Source organism: Eretmochelys imbricata, chromosome 8, assembly GCF_965152235.1.
Source record: "Eretmochelys imbricata isolate rEreImb1 chromosome 8, rEreImb1.hap1, whole genome shotgun sequence".
NCBI classification, from domain to species: domain Eukaryota; kingdom Metazoa; phylum Chordata; order Testudines; family Cheloniidae; genus Eretmochelys; species Eretmochelys imbricata.
The window spans coordinates 93152122-93177175 of record NC_135579.1 but is presented as its reverse complement, the minus strand read 5'-3'; the positions used below and the strand labels follow the sequence as shown (position 1 = coordinate 93177175).

Below are 25054 nucleotides of genomic sequence, written 5' to 3'. Positions count from 1 at the left end.
CCCCCCTCCCCCCAGTAAAATTTGTTGTTCTCTTTTATTGAATGCTTTGCGACTATCTAATCTTTTAATTTTAGCTGAAGCTTAGTGGGTGGGATGTTTAGAAGAATCAAAGTCAAAAGGAAGCCAAAATGCAAAACGAAAAGAAAGGACTCATTTAAGATCAGTAGAACAGAAAGAATACAGCGCCCCTAGAGCCATATGCAACGGTAGCCCAGGACTGAATAAAGCAACCAGATGGCAGGTACTAGATTCTCACTGCACTCCAGATTCATCTCTGTCTCCTTTATTGTCCATTGTCTCCATGACACAGGATGGGAAGTGGTGTCATATCGAGAGCAGTATATGATGCTGTGCCTGCTTTAAAGGCACAATACCATACCTAGACAAGGACCTGAAGCTTCTATAGACAAGCAGTGGTTCCTGGTCCACCAGCCTTTCATGGTGGTCCAAGACTGAAGACTTTTGAGAACCCAGTGTTAGAGCATTGAGATGTTTGGATGGGGTGGGATGGGATGGGAGTCCACAGAATAACAAGATGTGAATCTAATTCAATGGTCCAAAGAACAACTAAGCTGTAGAGACACTGCATTAGAGCAGTGTTATCCCTCTTGATGCAGGTCTAATGCTTTCCTAGGGCTGCAGACCAATATGCAGGGAAAATGTAGGTAACAGGAGAGAGTCTGTGCGAACATGAGTAAGTGGAGCAGGGCAGGTTTGTTTCAGTGTGAAACTGCTTAGTTCTTCAATTTAAAAAAGCAATAATGGGCCTAGTTTTTGGTAAAATATTAACCATTTTTAAGCAATGACCCATTTCTAGTTCAAAATGGAAACTTTCTCTACAAAAATAGCTGTTTGGTTGAAAAGGTAAGTAAAGCAAAATTTGGGGGATGTGAAACTGTTACAATGTTTGTGTGAAATTCCTTTTAAAAAACCAACCAACCCTGTGAGTTACACACTGCTCAAGGGCTAATTCTTTTTAAGTGATGCAAGGGAAGTTAGATGAGGAAACTCACCGAACTGCATATAACCTGAGAGATCTGAAGACCCCGTTCAAACACTTTGAAGACTTAGCTTGCAGTGCTTTATATACCATTAATTTCCAACAGGTTAGTCTTTCCTTTACTGAAGTCATATGTTGTTAATCTGCCATCCAGAACTTTTGCCACTTCCAAAGTGTTTTCATTTTATGTTCATGTTTCAAGTTCTTGTGTCACACTAACCATCCTGACAGTCAGTCAAGACAATCTGACATCAGTTATTTTTTTTCTTCCCTTTAGAGTTGATTATCTCTTCATAGATATTATGTGCATTGTTCATACATGTTCAGAAAAACTTTCTTAAATACACCCTGACAAGGCTCTGAACCTCCCATTCATAACATTTTATGATCCAATTCAAGGGAGAAGAGAAATGTAGCTTTTGGTACTCTTGTAAGGTATCTCAAAGAGTTTTAAAGGGAATGAATTGCAAATTGGACAACTCAAGGGATTGGTAATGGCAGAATAAGGAGTTTTATAGTATTGAGGGTGAAATCCTTGCCCTGTTTGAAGTCAATGGAAGTTCTGCCATTTCTTTAAAGGAATAAGGATTTCACTCTGTCTCTGGTTCAAGTGTGGCATTCCAGATTCTGATCTTGCAAAGATTTATTCACCCTGCTTATCTTAAACTCCCATGAAAGTACTCACCTATGTAAAGATAAGCAGGTGCCTATATCTTTGCAGGATTTGGCATTAGATGTTACCCCAGGATATATACCTTAACACACTCAAAACTGCCTTCACCAAACAAGAACACTCCACCAGAGAAGTAGATTGCATCATGGAACAGGCCCATTAGATATCCCAAGAGAACCTGCTTCCATACAAAAATAAAACCCGCTCTGACCACACACCTCTAGTTGTCACCTACCACTCTACCCTAGAACCCATGCCGCGTGTCATCAAACTACGACAACCCATACTCAATGGGGATGCTATCCTGAAAGAAATCTTTCCTAAATCCCCTTGTCTGGTCTTCAAATAACTCCCCACCCTCTTCAATCTCATCATCAGAAGCAAGCTCCCCACAGAGCATGGGCGGCACATATAATAGGCTGGGGAAGGCTGTGCCTCCTCAAACAGCCCTGTGTGACCCCGCCCTTGCTCTACCCTGAGACCCCGCCTCCTGCTTGCTGCCACTTGGCCCCAGCCCAGGCAGGCTGCTCCATTTCTGGGGGTGCGGGTGGGGCTAGAGGGTGGCTGGGACTTGGGGTGGCTGGGGCCACCCAGAGCTCTGGGGTTGCCCTGCTGGGGAGGCTGCCTGCCTGGTGCTTCAGGGCTCGGGGGTGGGGGGCTGCCTGCCACCCGCCTGGTGCTTTGGGGCGGGGGGGGGGCTCATGCTGCCCGCCGGCCAGTGCTCCGGGGCTGGGGCGGGGGATGCGCACCAGGGCTGGAGGTGCTCAGGTGGCCGTAGGGGTGGGAAGCCTCTGGAATTCAGCAGAGGGAGGGGGCGGGAGGGGCATGGCCTCAGGTGGAAGGGGTGGGCCAGACTGGGGCTAGTCTCCCTGAGCCCGTGCTTCCCCAGCCCATGACCACGACACACCAACTCAAAGCGGCACCAGACCCTGCCAGCACAACAGGTGCAAAACCTGCAGCCATATCTCTACTGCTATAATGATCAACACTTCTCTCTCTCTCACACTCATACACACGCACAGAGAGACAGAGAGAGAGAGAGAGAGAGAACACCTTTCAAGATCCATGGTTCCTATGCATGCCTATCACAATGTGTGGTGTACCTCATCCAGAGCACTAAATACCCCAATAGCAACTATGTGGGTGAAACCAGCCAAATCTCTTGAATGAACTCTCACAGGAAAATTATAAAATTCAAAAGCACCACATTATGTGTGGGTGAACACTTCTCACAAAGCGATCACTCTATATCTGACCTCTCCATCCTCATCCTCAAAGGAAACCCGTCCAACGCTTTCAAAAGACGAGCCTGGGACCTTAAATTCATAACTTTGCTAGATACTAACAATCATGGACTGAATAGAGACCCTGGATTTATGGCTTATTACAACAATCTGTAACCCACTAACAACGCCCCCAGCTGCTTTCCTCTCCCTTCCTTTTCTCCCTGTGACTGGAGGGGTATTAATGGGCCACGACACCTTGAATGGGCCCTCGAAATGTGTTAGCTACTTCTGCTAAACAATCTGTACCACTTTGTATTTAGCAGTGACACTCTGAGTTAGGCCATGTCTGCACTAGCGCGTCAGTCGGTAGAAGTTACCTTTTGCATCTCCCACTGTATTCCCCAAGGCTAGCTGTGAGTGTAACTATAAGGAAGGGACAATTGGAACTGGGGCCAGGTCAACGCTACCACTTACTTCAGTATAACTTACGACACTCAGGGGTGCGAATAAGCCACCTCCCACCCTGAGCAACGTAAGTTACACCGAACAAAGTGCCCGTGTGAAGAATGCCATGTAGTTGGGGTAGCGACATTCATTATGCTGACGGGAGAGCTCTCCTGTTGGCATGGAGTGTCTTCACCAGATGTGCTACGGAAGCACAGCTGCCGCAAAGCAGCCCTTCTGGTGTAGACTAGCCCTGTGTCACATAGAGGGTGTCTGTTCGTAACTTACTTCTGGTCTCACCTGTTTCATTTGCCTCTTCCATTTGTTTACTGCCTTTCCTATTGTGTTTTAAACTCTCCACCGCTCATTCCTTTATGATACAGGCGTTGGTCAAACTCTTCGCTTTCCCCAGCCCCCACATGTTCCTTCCAAGAAACATGTCTGGGACTGTATTATGTACCAGAGAGTCATTCTGGTCTCTGAGGTAAATATGTAATTAACTTGTTTCTTTACATCCTGTATCATTTCAGTGTGCCTGGGAGAATGCCAAGCTATCATGTAATATGTAATTAGGCAACGTTGTAATAACCAGCATTAGGTAGCAAATAAGTGGGTATTGTGTAGCACTTGTAACGTAATAAGTGCAGCAATGGGTATTATATTGTCTATCTGATTAATAAGCCTTTTGTGACTCTGTTCACTGGTCACCAGTAGAAAGTCACCATCTGCCAGTGGTTACCATGCAATGATACCAGAGATATCACAGTAGTTTTCTTATACTTGTCACAGCTGTTTCTTGTTCTACCATCGGTATCACCATTGCCCATGTCCTACCAGATGATGACTTAATTAAGACAACTGTTCTCTGTAGAATGACTCCTTCTGAAATGTATGTATGCATTTATTTATTTATTTATTAACATGTAGCTGCACTGTTGTAAGTTCAGGACCCTCTGTAGGGTTTAGAAGATAACAAAATTGTGAGGCTACTTCATACACTGTCTGCTTGCAAAAAAAAAAAAATCCATGCTGAAAAAAACAAGGGCTGGGTGACTGGGCAACAAAATGGCAGATGAAATTCAATGTTGATAAATGCAAAGTAATGCACGTTGGAAAACATAATCCCAACTATACATATAAAATGATAAGGTCTAAATTAGCTGTTCCCACTCAAGAAAGTGATCTTGGGAGTCATTGTGGATAGTTCTCTGAAAACGTCCACTTAATGTGCAGCGGCAGTCAAAAAAGCAAACAAAATCTTGGGAATCATTAAGAAAGGGATAGATAACAAGACAGAAAATATCCTATTGCCTCTATATAACTCCATGGTACACCCATATCTTGAATAGTGCATGCAGATGTGGTTGCCCCATCTCAAAAAAGAAGTATTGGAATTGGAAAAGGTTCAGAAAAGGGCAACAAAAATTATTACAGTATGGAATGGCTTCCATATGAGGTGAGATTAATAAGACTGGGACTTTTCAGCTTGGAAAAGAGATGACTAAGGGTGGATATGATAGAGGTCTATACAATCATGACTGGTGTGGAGAAAGCTTATGCTGAAATACCTCTGTTAGTCTCTAAGGTGCCACAAGTACTCCTGTTCTTTTTGCAGATACAGACTAACATGGCTGCTACTTTGAAACCTGTAAATAAGGAAGTGTTATTTACTCCTTCTCATAACACAAGAACTTGGGGTCACCAAATGAAATTAATAGGCAGCATGTTTAAAACAAACAAAAGGAAATACTACTTCACATACTGCATGGTCAACATGTGGAACTCCTTACCAGGGGATGTTATGAAGGCCAAGAGTATAACAGGGTTCAAAAAAGAACTAGATAATTTCATGGAGGATAGGTCCATCAATGAGTATTAGCTAACATGGGCAAGAATGGTGTCCCTACCCTCTGCCAGAAGCTGGGAATTGGCTACAGGGGATGGATCACTTGATGATTACCTGTTCTGTTCGTTCCCTCTGGGGCACCTGGCATTGGCCACTGTCAGAAGACAGGATACTGGGCTAGATGGACTTTTGGTCTGATCCAGTATGGCTGTTCTAATGTTCTTAAGGGCTCAGATTCTGCCTCTACTGCTCTGTGGGTACTGAGCCCTGGTCGTCACCAAGCTAGCTGGTCAGGCGCTTCACCTGTGGAATGCTGTTCCAGTCCAGAGGAGAGAGGCCTGCCTAGCAGTCACTCACTGGGTGCTTTTCTGTGGCTTCCTAGTCACCATAAAACAAACACACTTCTGCATATTGCAATGGGTTGGTGGAACTTGAGGGGCTGATGGGAAAGATTGCATGTGGGGAGGGTTTTTTCAAGAGTGAGTGACAAATAGGTATAATCTCCTCCTCCCATGGTCCACCAGACCGCTCTAACGTGGAGCTGACATCCATCAAGGAAGTGGGGTTCTGGAACCACGCCACGCTTCCAGGAATAAAGAAATGGAAAGAGCAGATCAATGAAATAATGTTGTTTCTTATAACACCATCAACAATTATTCTAAAACCAAACTCTGAATTACTATTTGCCTCAGATAAGCTCAGGAAGCTCTAAATAAATCATTCTGTTATGCAAAGTGGGAGAAAGGGGACATGTTTCTTAACTACATTAAATAGGTTAACCTGGATATTTTCCAAGCAGCAAATACACATACACATTCAGTAACATGTTCACAAATTTTCACTTACAAATGTTTTGTACACATGAAATTCATTCAGTGCTTGTCAATGGAACCTTATGGCTAAATTGGGCACTTTGGGCCAGATCTATGGTGCAATATGGCACAGGTCCCTTGCAGTCAAGAGCTATGGCAATTCACACCAGCTGAGGATTTGTCCTTGTGACTTCTGTGGAGCTGCAGCTCTTACACCACAGGGCTCAGTTTGGCCCATAATGTGAGATCCATTATTATCGGATGTGCCTTTCAAGGTGTGACTTTTATATTCTATTGTGATTAGGTAAAACTTTTATAGGAGCATCTTTCAACCCCATGGGGTGGAAGCACTCATCCTTGTAAGTTCCCTTCCTATACAATTATCATGTATTTAAATGATAATTGCTGAAATGCACTTGCTGCTTTTTGCTCAGAGAGGTTTCACTTAGACTGCATCTACACTCTGAAAACTAGTGTTAAACTGTGAAGATCTTTGGTTATAAGCATGTTTGGCTCCACTCACACAGGCTACTGGCTCCTTGGGCAGCCTGGCTATTGGCAAAACAAAACCCGAGGTGACTGGTAATTAATTAAATATAAACAATTATAATGTTATGATTAATTTTCCCACCAGCAACAGTTATAAAAGTCAGCCTCAGAGAGCTGCTAGTAAATTGAGATTTGGAGCGTGGGGTAAATCTGTTGGAGCTGGGCCACATGTGGAAGGAATTGTTCCACTGTGCTGGCTTGTCCATCAGAGAGGTTTCCTGCTCAGAAAGTTGATCGGAAGGGGTCCATACAGTTGATAGGAATGTATTTTGGTTATTTCATTGTTTTGTCAGGCACGGAACTTCTGCATTGCTATACCTTCCCATATCAGGGGGTTGGACTAGATGACCTCCTGAGGTCCCTTCCAACCCTGATATTCTATGATTCTATGATCTGTGGAGAAAGCACAGAGTCAGATGGGAGGAGTGCAAGTTTCCATTGACAGGCATTGTTTTTTCCTGGGAGCCATAGCTAAATGAATGAAGAATCTTCCCTACAATAGGATGGGCGGGAGGGAGTTTAGGAAACAGTGAGAAACACTTTGTTCTATGCCTGTGATATCCCTGATAGTTTTATTCATCACCTTCCAACCAGGGGCAGCGGAAGCTTTCTAACAGGGCCACCTCCCCCTCCCTCTTGGCACCTGAACCCTGGACCCACACCCTCGCCCCGCCCCTTCCCCCGAGGCCCCACTCCAATACTACCTCTTCCCCCACAAAGACCCTTCCCCCTGTTGCTCATCCTTATGGCTGGTAAAAAGTGGAGAGGGGCATGGCCCCCTGTCCTCCCTGTTCAGGTGCCCCTGCTTCCAAAACAGTGTACAACCCCCCTTGTTGGAGTCATTAAAACACTGGAATTGGCAAAAACTTGTCATTTCCACTCTGCCAAATACTTGTGGTTACACCAACAGTTGTCATATTTATTTTAAAAACTGCCCGTGGTATTAAAATGATAAAATAAATTACAAGCCTCCCTCTGCACAAGTACACAGAAGCTGGAACTCAGCCCTAATTATCTTCTGCTGCTATGCCCCAAAATAAGGCACCCCCTTTCCACCAGATGCCTCTCAACTATGCCTGTGCCTCACTCATTTCTTCTGCACTGGCTGTTGTTTCTTGCATCCCTAGCAGGAGCATAATAGACGGTCATGATTCACTGTACAGGAACTGAATGTCAAAGTTGAAACAAAGTTTACTTCCACAGTTGGTGTGAACATGAACATTGCCAGTGCGATGAGTGGTGTGTCACTCTCACAGCATGGCTGTCTGGGCGGGGAAGAGAGGTTATTCAGCTCTTTTGGGGTGGCGGGGGGGGGGCGCGGGGGATGTGGGAAACTTAGCAGAGGTGTCTCAGAAAGCGGGACAGAATGTGTGTCTGTGTGGTTTTTTTTTCAAGCGGTTACATTTGGGTGACACAAAATTGTCACTGACAAAAATATGAATTTTTAACACTGGCATCAAGTCCATCCTCCTTTATAGAGCAGTCATGGAAATCTATAACTGAATTGAGAAGAACAATTCATTCCAAAGTCAATGCCTGTGGAAAATCTTCAGAGCCTATTGGAAAGTGTTTCTTGCCACACCAGAAATTCTAAGTAGAGGAAATCAATCTAAAGCATCAAAAATGGTACGATGGGAATGCACATATTTAGAATGTGCTTTATGGCTGGCCCCTACATGACTTCTACAGCAAGTAATAATATGGCCACCACTTGGAAAGAGAAAAAGAGGGCAAACTAGAGAATCATTACACAGAACAATAAAGAAGCTAGATTCAGGCTTCTGAATGTCATGTTGATGAACAGACCAGCATATGAAATAAATGGTGGAAACTGGTGGATGCCCTATGCACCTGAGGGGGCGGGAGGATAAAGAAAACAAAGAAGACATGTGCCCTCCTGCTCTGGCACTGTCTGCAATCATGTTATCACCCCAGGAACAATGAGGTGAAGTTTGGCATCATTCCACAGGTTGTAAAAGGGTCAGTTTAGTGATATACAGTACTTGCCAGCCATTTGAATTTATCCACAAGAGTTCTGATTTAAAAACATTTATTTCTGAGGCCTCATCTGAACAGGTGCTCAGGTTTGGTATCCCTATAGCTCATGAGTAGCTTGATTTGTGATGTTCAGACCCAGAGCCCAACTTCCCCAAATTCTGTGGGAGGGGAAGGGAGTTTGGAGCTGATGTTCTGGGTCAGTTTCATCTCAAGTAAAGGTGCAGCTTTACCTCTATTAGCTACTTTCCAGCTTTCAGTCCACCACCAGGAGAAAGAGAAACCACATAAATCTTCACATACTACATGGATACCACACTTACCTTCCGTTTTCCCACTTTTTAATCTCTGTTTCTCATGAGACCCTAAAATAACCAATTTGTGTTTCCAAAGGTTTGAAACTAGAAATGTCTCCAGACTGTGCTGTATTGCTTTTGGATCTCCAACCTTGTGAGTCATAAGTGCAAATTATATGAGTTGGATTTCAGTGGTGACCATTTGAAATTGATTTTTCATTTAAGGTGGAAAAATTTACCATTAGCTAGTGCTTTTTTCACTTGGTACACGCTGTGTGCGCGATTCTTTCCCTCTCCCCCCTTTTGATAGTTTCAGGACATCCCCATATTCACTATGGTGGCCCTAGTAATGTCAGCAAAACCTTTGCTCTCCTGGATTTTGCTTGTAGGATTATTAACTGTAAAAATGTTCTGGCAACAACTTAGTTTCAGGATTTTTGATAAACCTAAACCAGTTAAAGGGAAAGGTGGGGATTTCATTTGTACAAGTAATGAGAGGTCTTTGAGCGCGGGCTGGCAAACAGAGTGGCCATGGGCCAGCATGATACTGCTGAGCAATGATGATGGGTGAGTCCTGACAGACACAAGCTGTGGGAAGCATGTAGGTACCCTCCAGCTGCCATCAGGAGTTTCCATGGACACTGGTTCAGGACATTCATGTCATAAGGAACACAATGTAGGAAATGTTACGTTACCCACAAGAATGGAAGGGGTAGAATGTCATTAACAAGAGCATATTTAAAGAAGATAAACATTTGATCTTTTTGCAGCATCTGACACACAGGGACACTTGCTAGTTTCTGCATTCAAAAATCAAACTGAATTTCATTCTGTGGACAAGCAGTTACTCCTGCTAATGTGAAGGGTTCTTCCAAATTCCAAGAAAGGAGAACTTATGCCACACTGAAATCACGCTTCTTCCTTCAGTACCGTCGCTGGCCTGTTTGTGCTCTTTTTAATGTTGTAGCTGTTCCAAAGCAGACAGAGGCACTCCTAATGCTGCTTGTCTGGAAGATATGAATGTAATATAAGACAGCTATTCAAAGGCTAGGGCTGTCTTGCGAGTGATTTACGGTACACAGGAAAGGTTCTGATGTGTCATGCTGCAGGGGGAAAAGAAAGTAGGACTGGGGTCATGAACAAAAAGGAATTTGCTTATCCAATTTCCGTCTCTTTCTGAATTTGATTGGAACTCACAGTTGTCAGGCTGTGTTTAAGTCCAGTCTTTACCAACGCCTCCTTAACTGCGGAAGGTCAAAACCAATTATTGTTTTGCCTCCAGGGACTTTCCTTCTTAAGAGAGACCTTAGAGTGGATATTCTTTAAACCTCTTTCCTTTCAATTAAGACAACAGAATCCATTTCCATAGTTTTTTGGAGGGATAGATTTATCAATAGCCTTGAAAAATAAAGCTCATATGACTCAGGAAGCTCGAAATCTAATTCCTTTCAAGGACTTTTTCACTCTGAAGTTTAAATCTGTCATTACATTGCAGCGGGAATGGAAAGCCCCTAGTTTTCCCAGGCTAGAGTTTTCCTCTGTTTTTTAACCCTCAGATACCTTGTGGCTTTTATGTTTCAGAGTGCCTGATGTTTCACATTATTTCTCCATGTAAAGAATAAAAATAATAATGAAAATTGAGTGCTGGTTTTCATATGAATAATATACCTGGACCAATAAGGACTGGAGGGACTAGTGAGGGGCTGTACATGGAGCTGCTTGACTCTGAAAAGTAATTAAGAAGTGTACCAGAGTTTCAGGGCTGCTGGGGAGAATGCTCAGAGATGCCTTCTTCGATGCATTTTTCTTTGGCTCTTCTTCTGAACAGTCTTGTTCTCATAGTTTAAAGACACACAAATGCAAAACATCTAAGTAGGAGCCCTATTCACTGCCATGCATTGGTACTTCGCAAGGGCTGGGCAAATTGACAGCATTATTTATTGTATTTATTTTATTTTATTTTGTGCCTGGGTAGATGCCCCTCTGATTATGCTGGCAGACAGCGAAGGGGTTAAAAATGTTGTTTCCTCTCTTGTTCGAACCTGCCATTTGTTTTGGGGGAAATGAACTACCAAGCAGATGGAAAATAATCTGGCCTGGAAGAGAAAATCCACTGGGGGTGAGGGAATGGGAGGGGAAATTTTAAGTACAGGAAACAATACTTTGGTATTTTAATAAGGCATTGTTATTTCTAACATCAGCCTGAACTGAAGTAATAATTCTCAACATGAGACTGGTCACTCACTCTGAAACTCAAATACTACAGGTTTCAGAGTAACAGCCGTGTTAGTCTGTATTCGCAAAAAGAAAAGGAGTACTTGTGGCACCTTAGAGACTAACCAATTTATTTGAGCATAAGCTTTCGTGAGCTACAGCTCACTTCATCGGATGCATACTGTGGAAAGTACAGAAGATCTTTTTATACACACAAATACTACAGTGAATATGCCTGGAGAGATGCCTCAATAGACTAGGTGGATGATGCTGGCTCAGTGTTCTGAAAATGTTTCTGTGTAGAACACTAAAAGTGGTTTGTTTTTTCCTAAAGGCCGGTGGAATAGGAAAAGTTAAAAACCTTAAATGGCATCTATTAAATAGTTATCTGAAGGAAGACAAGAATATATCACTGTGTGTATATAGGGCAACTGTGTGCTAATGGACTGAGAATTGGGATAGGAGTCAGGAGTGCTGGATTCTCATTCTTTGCTCTGCCACTGACTAGTTGTGTGAACTTAGGCAAGTTTCTTAAACTCTTCATGCTTCAGTATCTCCATCTGTATATTACAGATGGTGGTCACACGTATTAAGGTGCCATTTGTAATATTTGGTAAAGGGTTAATAAATAAGTGCTTTAAGATAGGTTAGTCAGTTCTTGTAGATTTGTTATAAAATCCAACAGGTCAAAAAGGTTTCTTATAAAGATCTATAACACGTACTGCTCATGTCTGTAACATGCTTATAACAAATATTAACCATTTATTAGCCCTTTGTAAACAATTTATAAATAAAACTTGACTATAAAGTGACCTAGATAATGTTCTCCAACCTTTGCAAAGCATTCTGAGATCAATAGATAAAAGCATTCAGTCCTGAGCTCCTGTCTGTGTCACTGGGGGGCTAATACTGAGAAGCTAAAGAAATATGTAATTATTCTAAAAAGAAAAATTAATGGTTGAAAATATTTGTCCTCCTTTTACCCCAAACAAGGAGGAATGAAAAAAAAATAAAAGTGAGATCTGTTAGCGACTCGATCCTTTGACCTAGCTGGACAAGTACAAATAACACAGTGTAACTTTCCCTTTGAGCAGCTAGTAGAGTGTGTCCCTGAATAGGGGCTTTTCTTTTGACAAGGTGTCTCGTGTCCCCTACTGCTTAAGCACTCTGAATCAGCATGTCATCATGTGACTGCAGGAAGATCCCAGTTTTAGCGCTGAGTCACATGAATAACTGGAATTGTTCTTTAGAGCAGAATTAATTCCTAGAACCTCTTCAGGCATATACCAGCAGGCATGTGCTTTACCTACAGCAGTACCTTACAGCTTTATGATTTAGTGGAAAGGACACAACTGATATTTTAAATTGTGATAAACCAGCTTACCTGCTGTTACAGTCTTAAACCTTATGGGTTTATTGTTGATTTTTTCCTGCCTCCGAGGAGCTTTAAGAATAAGCCACGGCATGACAAGGCTTTAGGGTTAAGCTCAAATCTACTACAATGACTCAGAGATTGTGGAGCTTTCAAACCAAATGTTAAGAATCTTGTCATTATTCAGTTAACCCTGGAAGAACTGGTGGTTCACAGAGGGTGGTTAGCCACAAAGGATAGCAAATAAGACTGCTTGCAATTTTTCTAAAGCATCTGTTATACTTCGGGTGCTATAGAAATAAAATAGCAGCAAGGAAAACTGTAGTAAAGCAGCCCAGAATTCCTAGTATGCATGAGAGTGAAGTAGAGGGATTTGATCCTAAATGCAAGTTTTTAATCCAGAGACTCATAAAGTCTGCATGTATGTCAGAAGAGATGGATTTGCTCAGAAAAGGGAAATAATATAAGACACTCTGTAGCAAGGTGGGGCTCAACAGCATGGCACCTCCTGCTGGTCAGTCCAGGAATTAGCAGATCCAGCTCAGGAGCGCCCTCCTCTGGCCAGTCCCTTGCCCACTATTACCTTGCTTGTTGTCTCCACCACCTCTGGCCCCATGTCCTTCCAGGACCCTGGTGCCCCTTCTCTCAGGGTGCTGCCCCACAGCAGTGCCCCCACACTCTGGGTCTCCCCTCCCAGGGGAACCCCAATCACTTATACCCACCTTACCTCAGTGGCTGCTGCCAATCATCATCTAGCCCCTTCTCTCTCTCAGGGGCAAACTGTAGCCTGAAATGGCCACTCATCACTGGCAAGGGGTTTGGACCTGCTGCCTTTTCTTGCCCTGGCTGCCTCTCTGCAGCCCTAGTACCTCCCCTGGCCTTTAGCAAGGCCTCAGCCTGGGAGGTCACCAGGCCAGAGCTCCCCAGCTCAGCCTGCTCTTTCCTAGTACTGCTCTGTCCAAGGTACCCCTTTCTCTACTAGGCAGCTAGGGCCTTCTTGCTCCACTGCTGGAGCAAAACTGACTTCCTTCATCCCTGCCCCCCCAGCCCTTCTTATACTGGCCTAGCCAGGCCCTGATTGGCTGCCTCAAGCCCGCTCGTGATTGGCTCCCTTGGGCAGCCCTTTCCCAGGGCTGTTTTTAACCCTTTCCAAACCGGAGCAGGGTGACTGCCCCGCTACAGGCTCAATATAGGTACTGCACCTCCTAGGGTAATTGAAAGTGGGCTCTAATAGCTGAAATATAGGCTACACAGGGAGAGTACATAAGAGGCTAGGAAAACAAAGCGGAAGGTTAGTGGCAGGGTTTTTGGCTGGAGAATATAGATCAGATGGCCACTGAGACACACAGGAGAACAGGATGGCAAGGATGCTAGTACTTCTACCTGTTACTCTTGAATATATTGTAAGTTAATGCAGGAATTGAGCAGGAATATGATCCAGAAACAACTGATAGAAGAGTCATTCACATGGCCTCTATTTCTACCCTGGCCCTATGACTCAGAGCATTAATAGATATGACTAATGCAATCTCTCCCCCAAATACTTGCTGCAAGTAACCTTGATGCTGCCTGTCTTACATGGAAACACAGATGCTATGACTTTGATTACCTACTTACCAGGGCTTAAAGTCTCAGAGATGATTTCCCAGAGCCCCCCCATTCACCTCAACGCCCAGATTCAGGGCAGGGGGGTCTCAGGGCTTCAGCCCCATTGGGGGAGGGGCATCGGGGCTTGGGGCTTCTGCCCCATAGGGTGCACTGGGGCTCGGGTTTTCAGCCCCTTGTGAGGTGCTGGGGCTCCCATGGGTTTGAAAATATTTACTGGAGCTCCGCTCCAGATAGCTCTGGCTGAATTTAAGCCCCGCTAATTACCCCTAACCGTAGTATTCAGTTACATTATTGGTGGGCCAGTTAAGGCAATGTCCAAATCTCAGTGGGCCAAGAGGCACACACTCTCTCTCTAAGGTCAAAGGGTTCTTCAGGTGTTTGCTCTCTAGTGAGCCTGCCACCAGCCATGGATCAGACCCTTTCAGGAGTGGTATGCTGGATTTTATTTATTAATCTCAAAATAAAAGGTTAAGCGTTCTGGTAGACAACATTCCAGCAAACAATTAATTATACACAGTAATGCTATTAAAACAGCATGTTGTTAATATTAATTCAATTGAAACTATGAAATTAAAATTAGAAGTTAAACACATGAGAAATGAACAGACGTCTAATTACCCTTTTCTTATTGCCTGAAATTTTCACATGTGCTCACACCATCTTTTTTCTTTGTCCCTGGAAAAGCCTTGCTCAGTGTGCAATCAAGATAACTATCGAAAGCACATCAATTACTGATTCATTTATGCTGCACAAGTATCTGATTAAGCACGTGATTAAAAGCGTACTATTGTAAATCAAAATATATCAACGCAGCCTAGCTCCAGTGTGTTAAGGTAAATGAAAAGTTTCTAAATTAAATACAGGGCATGATGGTAAACAGAAGGAAAATGAACTGAAGTGCATCTTACTAGCCCCCATCAATTCAGCCCCCCAGGTCCCAACACTTCTGCCCTCTAAAGGCCCCCCCCCCATCTACCCAGCTCATCCAGTTTCCAGCCCCTCATCAGCTATGCCACCCCCAGCCTCGCCTCTGCTCCTATTAGGGTTCTTCAACCCCTCTCCCAGGGCCAGGGCAGGGGCTGCAATGGGGGCAGGGTCCTCCCTCCCCCTTCCAGGCAGGGAGAGGGGGCAGCTCCCGGGGGTCTTCACCCCCTTTCCAGGCAAGGGAAGGGAGGGGTGAGTGGAGGCGCCATCCCTGCTTACAGGAGGGGAGGAGGGAAGATGGAGTGGAGCCACCCTGAGCTACTTTCTCCTCCTCCCTCCCCTCCTATGAGAATAGGCTAGCATCTCTGATTGGCTGCCGCTTCCCAGGAGAGGTGAAGGAACAGCTGGGGGCAATGCAGGGAAGGTCCTCAGTGAATAGATCTGGCCAGAAGAAGAATCCAATAAATGATATATATTTTCTGAGGGCCCTCAAAATCCAAGGCCTCAGGCTACAGCTCCTAAAGCCCCTGCATTAATCTGTCCTGCAGATAATGCAACTCATTCACTGTACCTACAGCCATGTTGAGATGTTTAGTTTTAATAACTTCTGGATTTTATGAACTCCTCAATTCCCAGTGAGTTTGTAGAATAGGGGTTCTTCTATATCATATTTTTACTATCTATTTGTCCCTCAGGAGAAACAACTCAGTTGTTAATCAAACGGGTGTTAATGGCCATCAGTCTTAAAAAGCCGGTGACAATACAGGAACACAAATGACAAAAGTTCAATGTAATTGGGAAATATTGAATAGAAGTAAAAGCAACCCAGGTCTGAACTATTGCCAACATTTTCAAACTTGGGTGTTTAAATTTTGTGTTCTGCCGGCTAATGAAACCGTGCCACTTGACTGGGCTTAAAGGCAACATCTTTCACGGTGATGTATCCAAAATGAACACTCACTAACAACAGTTATTATTTCAGACCTGACATCTGCTGCTTGTTTGGATGGCAAATTGGCGAGGGTTTAAATTTGTCATATTGGTCAGAAACAGAATAAACAGTCAAGTGGCCATGGAAACCACATACCGTTTTTTCCTGTTTCTTTCTTTCCACATTTTTAGTGAATTCAGTGCTGGTGAATGAAGCCAGATTGGCAGCCCAGGAAACAGAGGCCCTCGGCTTAGCCACAGGACAGGGGAACCATGGCCTAAAAGCCAAATGTGCACGATCTCACCAAAGTGCCTTCAAGCAATTCCAGAGTGGCCAGCTTTAGGGGTGAGGAGGTGGCTCAGTCAGTGGCCATTCAATCCTCAGCCTCTCTGCAGAGGCTGTAGACAAAGATGTAATTAATGCCAGTTGTGTTGTTGGCTTGTGTGATATGGACACCAGCTGACCAGGAACTGGACTGATACCAGGAAGTCAATATAACTGCTTATAGTCTCTGATATAATCCTATTACTGTTTCCTATTCCAGTGCTCCAACAACCAGATTACTATGGAAGCTCCATTCAAATGAGTGCAACAGTACGGTAAGGCACATATGCTGGGCGGTTTTGAAGATGTTTGTTGTGTGTGTTCAGTATCTAGCATAATAGAGTCTTGGCCCACGACTGGGGCTCCTAGGTGCTACCGTAAAACAATAATAATATTTGGTATGCTTTCCAGCATGGACAAGGCTGGCATACTACTTTATGCGAAAACCAAATCTCCTACACTCTATTTGCATGCTATAATTGATCAAAAGGACATGGTGTCCCTCTGTATCGCATAACAGTAATAACAAGTTGTATTCCTCACCAAAACAGGGCACAGGACATACAGTGTATTATCACATGAATTTGATGCCCAACATCTTATTGTGCAATAACATGCTTTGTTAAATAATAGGCTGTCAAAAATTCTGGTGATAGGGCCTAATCCAAAGATAATTGAAGCAGACAAGAGGATTATGGCAAAATTATAAAATGTGGATTTGGGGGTCTCTAATTAGAACTGGACAGAGACTGAATTAGCCTAACCCACCTACCTTCCTTCAGGAACTGCCAAAGTGCTCAGGAAGAGGAGTCAGGTGTAAGTATGCAAATAAAAGCTCTATTTATTTATACTGGGAAATGGAGTAGGATAGGTGTGCCTCATGGGAAAGTCCTTTAGAATTTAGGAGACAGTGAAATGTCCTTTTGATAGTATTTTAAAATCAATGTCAAGGATGCTCCAGCATGGATTATCTGAGCACCTCACAATCTTTAATGCATTTAACCTCACAACTCCCCTGTGAGGTAGGGGAAGTGCTATTCTTCCCAAAGGGAAGGGAGAGAGAAAGGGAGAACTCAGTACAAAGGGAGAACTGAGTCACAAAGAGACTAAGTGACTTGCTCAAGGGTCACACAGGAAGCCTGTGGTAGAGCAGAGAATTGACTCCAAGTCTCCTGAATCCCAGGCCAGCAATCTAACCACTGCACTATCCCCCTTCTCGGTTCACTGAATGTTTGTGGTGACCTTTGAAATTTTCATATGAAAGTTTTGATGGGCCAAATATTGAGATCCTCATTCATTTATTAATTGGGTAAATTCCCATTACAAGTTTGCTTGAGTAAGGATTGAGAAAGCCAGTGTAGCAGCTGCATAAGGATGTCAAGATTTGGCTGTACAATATTGGAAGCACAGAAGACTCGAAAGCTATTTTGATTTCTGTTACAAACTTGACGTGTGCACATAGTTTAATAAACTTGACGTGTGCAAATAGTTTAATTAGATATGTAACATCCAAGGCTGGGATTTTCAGAGGATCTTAAAGGAATTAGTCACCCAACTTCCATTGAATGTCCATGGCATCTGGGCACCTAATTCTCCTATGTTCTTTGGAAAATCCTATCCCAAGCTTTCTAGTGTGCTGTTCTCTCAGCTGACCCAGAGCTGGCCAGTTTCTGAATTCTCCCAACAGCAGGTCAACCAACTGCTCACAGGCAACCTTTGAAAATTGTCTCCTCCTTGCTGGCTTCAACTCCATTGACATCTGTTACCAACAGGGAGTTCACCGCCCCCACACCTCGCGAGAATGCAGAAAGCACTTGGCTCGCAGCAGCAGACTTACAAAGGGAGGCAGTGTTTTTCTTCCTGTCTGTAGGACAGAAAATGTTAGTGCAAAGATCAACAAGTAAAAACGTATTTGAAAGGTTGTGAGCAAGGCAGTAAGCAGTTCAGGACTGCACTCAGACTGTGATACACAGGAGAACTTTCTGATAGAGACATAAAGTATAATTCTCTTAGTGGCAGCACAGGATGTACAAACCCACCTGGAACCCTGGGTAATAACTTGGGCTGAAGTGGCTTCACTACTTCAGTACCTCGAGCTAGCTAGTTTAAAGCTAGCTCTGGTATGTCTATGTGACCTGCAATCGCACTCACCAATTGGCAGTGTAGACATACCCTTACGGCAGGTCTATACTACCACGGGGATCGACGTGCTGAGATCCATCCACCAGCGGTCGATTTAGCGGGTCTAGTAAAGACCCGCCAAATCGACTGCAGATCGCTCTCCAGTCAACTCCGTACTCTACCCCTGACGAGAAGAGTAAGGTAAGTCTAAGGGAGATTTTCTCCTGTTGGCCCCCCGCGATGTAGACCCCATGGTAACTCAACCTAAGGTGCGTCAACTCCAGCTACGTTATTCACATAATTGGAGTTGTGTAGCATAGGTCGACTTACCGCGGTAGTGCAGACATAACCTTAGTGTTTCAATGACCCCCTACTTATAAGGCCAGTCCTGACCCACATTTAAACAGTCATGCAGGTGAGGTAAGCCCCATAGAGCTGAATAAACAAGGTGTCTAATCCTGGGGATAATCACGTCTCGGGGGTTGGAAGGCATCTGCACCTGCTGTGTGAGTGGGGCATGTGGAAATGGCTGACGGCTGGAAATTTACAACTGACATCATCCCAAACCACTCTAGATGGTGCTCAACCTTCTCTCCCTCTATTGTTGGTGCTAATTTCAGCCTTTGCCCCAGCACAACTCCTTTGAGAATGGAAGCAGGGGGAGAAGGGTGATGGGGGTTGCATCCAAGTTGTGACACTGAATTTGAGTTTTGGAAACATAAACCAAGGACATCTTTATTGGGGTGTTTGGCCCATTCAGTCTTTCCCCACTTATCAATCAGCAAGGGACGAACCCTTCCCACCCAACCATTGGGAAGTTGGAGGAGAGGCGCTGCAATATATAGGAAGTCAGGCTGGTCAGAGTCATAGACTCCTCCCTTGAGGATGTGGTGGTACTGGGCAGCAACATAGGTACTCTGTGTCTGCTTCAGGGGCACTTCCCTTTCAGGATTCAGGGAGGTATTTCTGGCTGCAAAGTCCAGCAGCACTAAAGAGCTGCTGAGCACTCCTTGCTGCAGATGCTGCTATGGCCAGGATTTAGCCTATTGTGAAGCTGTCTTGTGGAGTAAAAGGCTTGCTGTAAGGGGTTCCGCTGCATTTACAAAAAGGGATTGAGGATGACCGAGGTGCTGCAGCCACATATAAACATTTGAACAACTACATAGCAGCTGAAAGTTTTTATTTGCCATTGCTCATAAAACGTTGTTTTCACAGAAGTCTTTGCCACACATTTTCTAATTGAAAGTGCTGGGTGCTTGTTTAGGACAGAACAGAACTGACGTATGACGTGGGAAATAGTGGCAATCATTGGTCTTAACGTGTCATTCTCAGTCTGTCACCCCCAGATAGAAAGGTATGATTATGCTTCCTCAGTTGGAAACAACCTGATGAAGCAGTGAAATATTATTTTAAAAAAGCAACTGTGTCTGACAGAACCTCAATTATTTTCTTACCTGTGATAATGCACTTAGAACAGCGGATGATTTGAGCTGAGCGTAACGGTGGGGAGTCAAATGCTAAATATGACTAATACCTGCAAAGCATTTGACGTAAGTGTGCATCTATGAGAAAAATATTTCCCATACATTTGTTACGGCACCTCTTTGGTTAAACCTATTGCCTTTGTATTCAGTATGTAAAATGTGTTGACAACATTGTCCCAATTTTGAAGTCATACGAATATGTGTCAGAAAACTGGATATATTATGAATAATACTGGTTGTGTTATGAATAATAATGACGATAGAGCCAGTGGCACGAGTCCCATGAGAAAAATTACCTAGCATGAGTAAGGGCTGTAGGATGATAACCATAGTGCTTTAAATCTTCAAAACACTGTTCAAATATTAATCTGTGCATCATCCCTGAAAAATAAGATGGCCACAGAGTGATCCTGCCTCACTGAAGTCAAGGGGAGCTTTGTCACTGACTTCAGTGGATGCAGGATCCAAGCCCTCAATGACTTCTCCAAGGCTAAAATGTGAGTCAGTGGAAGAGTAAACAGTAGAGCTCAGGAGTTTCTGGATTCCAGCCTTGTGGTCTGTCCATCAGAGTACAACACCACTCACTTAGTGTGTCTCTTGGTGTTCTGGTGACACTCAACCCTTCTAGTTTCTTGGTGTACTGAGTCTCCAGAACTACTTGATAGCACTATAGCCTTGATGTGCCTGTCTGATGGTTGAGGTGACAGAGTTTTAAATGATTTCCTTCAGCCCCAGGGGCGGCTCTACCAATTTTGCCACCCAAAGCAGTCGCTGCTGAATTGCCGCCAGCACCGAATTGCCACTGCACCCGGAAGAGCCCAAAAGCCGCCGCTGAATTGCCGCCGCAGCACACGGACTGCCGCCCCATTCTGAATGCCGCCCCAAGCACCTGCTTGGAAAGCTGGTGCCTGGAGCCGGCCCTGTTCAGCCTCTAGCTATAGTCCAGTGTGTCATAATGAGGAGACAAGATACTTTCAAAGCTGGAGGGGGGCAGAAACAAAGGGTCTAGGTCTGTCTGTGTGTTGCTTTTGCCGGGGACAGAACAGGAATGGAGTCTTAGAACTTAGTAAGTAATCTAGCTAGAGATGCGTTAGATTCTGGTTTCTTTGAATGGCTGAGAAAATAAGCTGAATGGAATGGATATTCCTGTTTTTGTGTCTTTTTGTAACTTAAGGTTTTGCCTAGAGGGATTCTCTATGTTTTGAATCTAATTACCCTGTAAGGTATTTACCATCCTGATTTTACAGAGGTGATTCTTTTTACTTTTTCTTGTATGAAAATTCTTCTTTTAAGAAACTGAATGCTTTTTCATTGTTCTTAAGATCCAAGGGTTTGGGTCTGTGGTCACCTATGCAAATTGGTGACTATTTTTATCAAACCTTCCCCAGGAAAGGGGGTGTAAGATTTGGGAGGATTTTGGGGGGAAAGACGTTTCCAAACGGACTCTTTCCTAATAATAATAATACTGGTTAGAGGTTTGGTGGTGGCAGCGAAAGTCCAAGGGCAAAAGGTAAAATAGTTTGTACCTTGGGGAAGTTTTAACCAAAGCTGGTAAAAGTAAGTTTAGGAGGTTTTTATGCAGGTCGCCACATCTGTACCCTAGAGTGGGGAAGGAACCTTGACACAGTGTCTGAGCAATTTCAACATATGTAGTGGTTGGGGGACTTCAGAATTTAATGACTATGTATAAATGAGTTCTGACACCCCCAGGAGGGGGGTGGGAGGTAGATTCTCTGCAGCCCTCTGGTGGCAAAAACGACCTGAAAACTTGGTGCATCAGACCCCTTGCATATTTCTACAACTGTGTTGGCTCTCCACCATCCCCCTATCAGTTCACACTGTGGGGGTGTGGCTAGAAAAAGCGGGTGTGGCTGGAGCACTACTGCAGTCTGGATAACTCCCGGTTGGTGGAATGGGCCTTATGGCGTGAGGTCCCAGAGCCCTGGCTCCAGCCTGAGCCTCAATGCCTACATCACAATTAAATGATCTCATAGCTCAAGCCCCATAACCCTGAGTCAGCTGATACTGGCCAGCCACAGGTATTTAATTACAGTGTAGACATACCCTATGAATCCATTAGTGAACAGTGTACAACTCTATAGGCTTTTACCCTTCCTAACTGATGGTACTTTGTTTTAGTCAGCCAAACTATTTTATTCTTCTGCACTTGAATAAAAGTGAATTCTCTGCTTTATGGCTCAGGGTATGTCTACACTACGGAATAAGGTCGAATTTATAGAAGTCGGTTTTTTAGAAATCGGTTTTATATATTCGAGTGTGTGTGTCCCCACAGAAAATGCTCTAAGTGCATTAAGTGCATTAACTCGGTGGAGTGCTTCCACAGTACCGAGGCTAGAGTCGACTTCTGGAGCGTTGCACTGTGGGTAGCTATCCCACAGTTCCCGCAGTCTCCCTGCCCATTGGAATTCTGGGTTGAGATCCCAATGCCTGATGGGGCTAAAACATTGTCGCGGGTGGTTCTGGGTACATATCGTCAGGCCCCCCTTCCCCCTTCCCTCCGTGAAAGCAAGGGCAGACAATCGTTTCACGCCTTTTTTTCTGAGTTACCTGTGCAGATGCCATACCACGGCAAGCATGGAGCCCGCTCAGGTAACCGTCACCGTATGTCTCCTGGGTGCTGGCAGACGCGGTACGGCATTGCTACACAGTAGCAGCAACCCATTGCCTTCTAGCAGCAGACGGTGCAGTACGACTGGTAGCCATCCTCGTCGTGTCCGAGGTGCTCCTGGCCACGTCGGCTGGGAGCGCCTGGGCAGACATGGGCGCAGGGACTAAATTTGGAGTGACTTGACCAGGTCATTCTCTTTAGTCCTGCAGTCAGTCCTATTGAACCGTCTTATGGTGAGCAGGCAGGCGATACGGATTGCTAGCAGTCGTACTGTACCATCTTCTGCCGGGCAGGCAAGAGATGAGGATGGCTAGCAGTCATACTGTACCATCTTCTGCCGAGCAGCCATGAGATGTGGATGGCATGCAGTCCTTCTGCACCGTCTGCTGCCAGCCAAAGATGTAAAAGATAGATGGAGTGGATGAAAACAAGAAATAGACCAGATTTGTTTTGTACTCATTTGCTCCCCCCCCCGCCCCCCGTCTAGGGGATTCATTCTTCTAGATCACACTGCAGTCACTCACAGAGAAGGTGCAGCGAGGTAAATCTAGCCATGTATCAATCAGAGGCCAGGTTAACCTCCTTGTTCCAATAAGAACAATAACTTAGGTGCACCATTTCTTATTGGAACCCTCCGTGAAGTCCTGCCTGAAATACTCCTTGATGTAAAGCCACCCCCTTTAGCTCCCTGAAGCCAACCCTGTAAGCCGTGTTGTCAGTCGCCCCTCCCTCTGTCAGAGCAACAGCAGACAATCGTTCCGCGCCTTTTTTCTGTGTGGACGCCATACCAAGGCAAGCATGGAGGCCGCTCAGCTCACTTTGGCAATTAGGAGCACATTAAACACCACACGCATTATCCAGCAGTATATGCAGCACCAGAACCTGGCAAAGCGATACCGGGCGAGGAGGCGACGTCAGTGCAGTCACGTGAGTGATCAGGACATGGACACAGATTTCTCTGAAAGCATGGGCCCTGCCAATGCATGCATCATGGTGCTAATGGGGCAGGTTCATGCTGTGGAACGCCGATTCTGGGCTCGGGAAACAAGCACAGACTGGTGGGACCGCATAGTGTTGCAGGTCTGGGACAATTCCCAGTGGCTGCGAAACTTTCTTATGCGTAAGGGCACTTTCATGGAACTTTGTGACTTGCTTTCCCCTGCCCTGAGGCGCATGAATACCAAGATGAGAGCAGCCCTCACAGCTGAGAAGCGAGTGGCAATAGCCCTGTGGAAGCTTGTAACGCCAGACAGCTACCGGTCAGTTGAGAATCAATTTGGAGTGGGCAAATCTACTGTTGGGGCTGCTGTGATGCAAGTCCACGCAATCAAAGATCTGCTGATATCAAGGGTAGTGACCCTGGGAAAAGTGCAGGTCATAGTGGATGGCTTTGCTGCAATGGGATTCCCTAACTGTGGTGGGGCCATAGACGGAATCCATATCCCTATCTTGGCACCGGAGCACCAAGCCGCCTAGTACATAAAACGCAAGGGGTACTTTTCAATAGTGCTGCAAGCTCTGGTGGATCACAAGGGACGTTTCACCAACATCAGCGTGGGATGGTCGAGAAAGGTACATGACGCTCACATCTTCAGGAACTCTGGTCTGTTTCAAAAGCTGCAGGAAGGGACTTTATTCCCAGACCAGAAAATAACTGTTGGGGATGTTGAAATGCCTATAGTTATCCTTGGGGACCCAGCCTACCCCTTAATGCCATGGCTCATGAAGCCGTACACAGACAGCCTGGACAGTAGTCAGGAGCTGTTCAACTACAGGCTGAGCAAGTGCAGAATGGTGGTAGAATGTACATTTGGACGTTTAAAGGCACGCTGGCGCAGTTTACTGACTCGCTTAGACCTCAGCGAAACCAATATTCCCATTGTTATTACTGCTTGTTGTGTGCTCCACAATATCTGTGAGAGTAAGGGGGAGACGTTTATGGCGGGGTGGGAGGTTGAGGCAAATCGCCTGGCTGTTGGTTATGCGCAGCCAGACACCAGGGCGGTTAGAAGAGCACAGGAGGGTGTGGTACGCATCAGAGAAGCTTTGAAAACCAGTTTCATGACGGGCCAGGCTACGGTGTGAAAGTTCTCTTTGTTTCTCCTTGATGAAACCCCCCGCCCGTTGGTTCACTCTACTTCCCTGTAAGCTAACCACCCTCCCCTCCTCCCTTCGATCACCACTTGCAGAGGCAATAAAGTCATTGTTGCTTCACATTCATGCATTCTTTATTCATTCATCACACAAATAGGGGGATGACTACCAAGGTAGCCCAGGAGGGGTGGTGGAGGAGGGAAGGAATATGCCACACAGCACTTTAAAAGTTTACAACTTTAAAATTTATTGAATGCCAGCCTTCTTTTTTTTGGGCAATCCTCTGTGGCGGAGTGGCTGGTTGGCCGGTGGCCCCCCCACCGCGTTCTTGGGCATCTGGGTGTGGAGGCTATGGAACTTGGGGAGGAGGGCGGTTGGTTACACAGGGGCTGTAGTGGCAGTCTGTGCTCCAGCTGCCTTTGCTGCAGCTCAACCATACACTGGAGCATACTGTTTTGGTCCTCCAGCAGCCTCAGCATTGAATCCTGCCTCCTCTCATCACGCTGCCGCCA

The 25054-nt window shown here is 45.0% G+C and overlaps 1 protein-coding gene across 8 annotated transcripts in view; it reads left to right on the top strand.

Moving 5' to 3' along the window:
* Window positions 1-25054, top strand: part of FGGY (FGGY carbohydrate kinase domain containing) — a 261928-nt gene that overhangs the window by 12958 nt on the left and 223916 nt on the right. For 4 of the 8 annotated variants that reach the window (XM_077823938.1, XM_077823934.1, XM_077823942.1 and 1 more), the window contains exon 2: window positions 16435-16489. The exons of 2 other annotated variants lie outside the window; for them this stretch is intronic. Coding sequence is in view for 5 of the 6 variants with exons in the window: in XM_077823934.1 (XP_077680060.1) it covers window positions 16473-16489 (17 nt within the window). In the remaining variant the exon portion in view is untranslated. Of the gene's footprint in view, window positions 1-4132; window positions 4233-16434; window positions 16490-25054 lie in introns of all 8 variants that reach the window. 2 more of the 8 variants (XM_077823936.1, XM_077823935.1) reach the window with 1 other exon arrangement.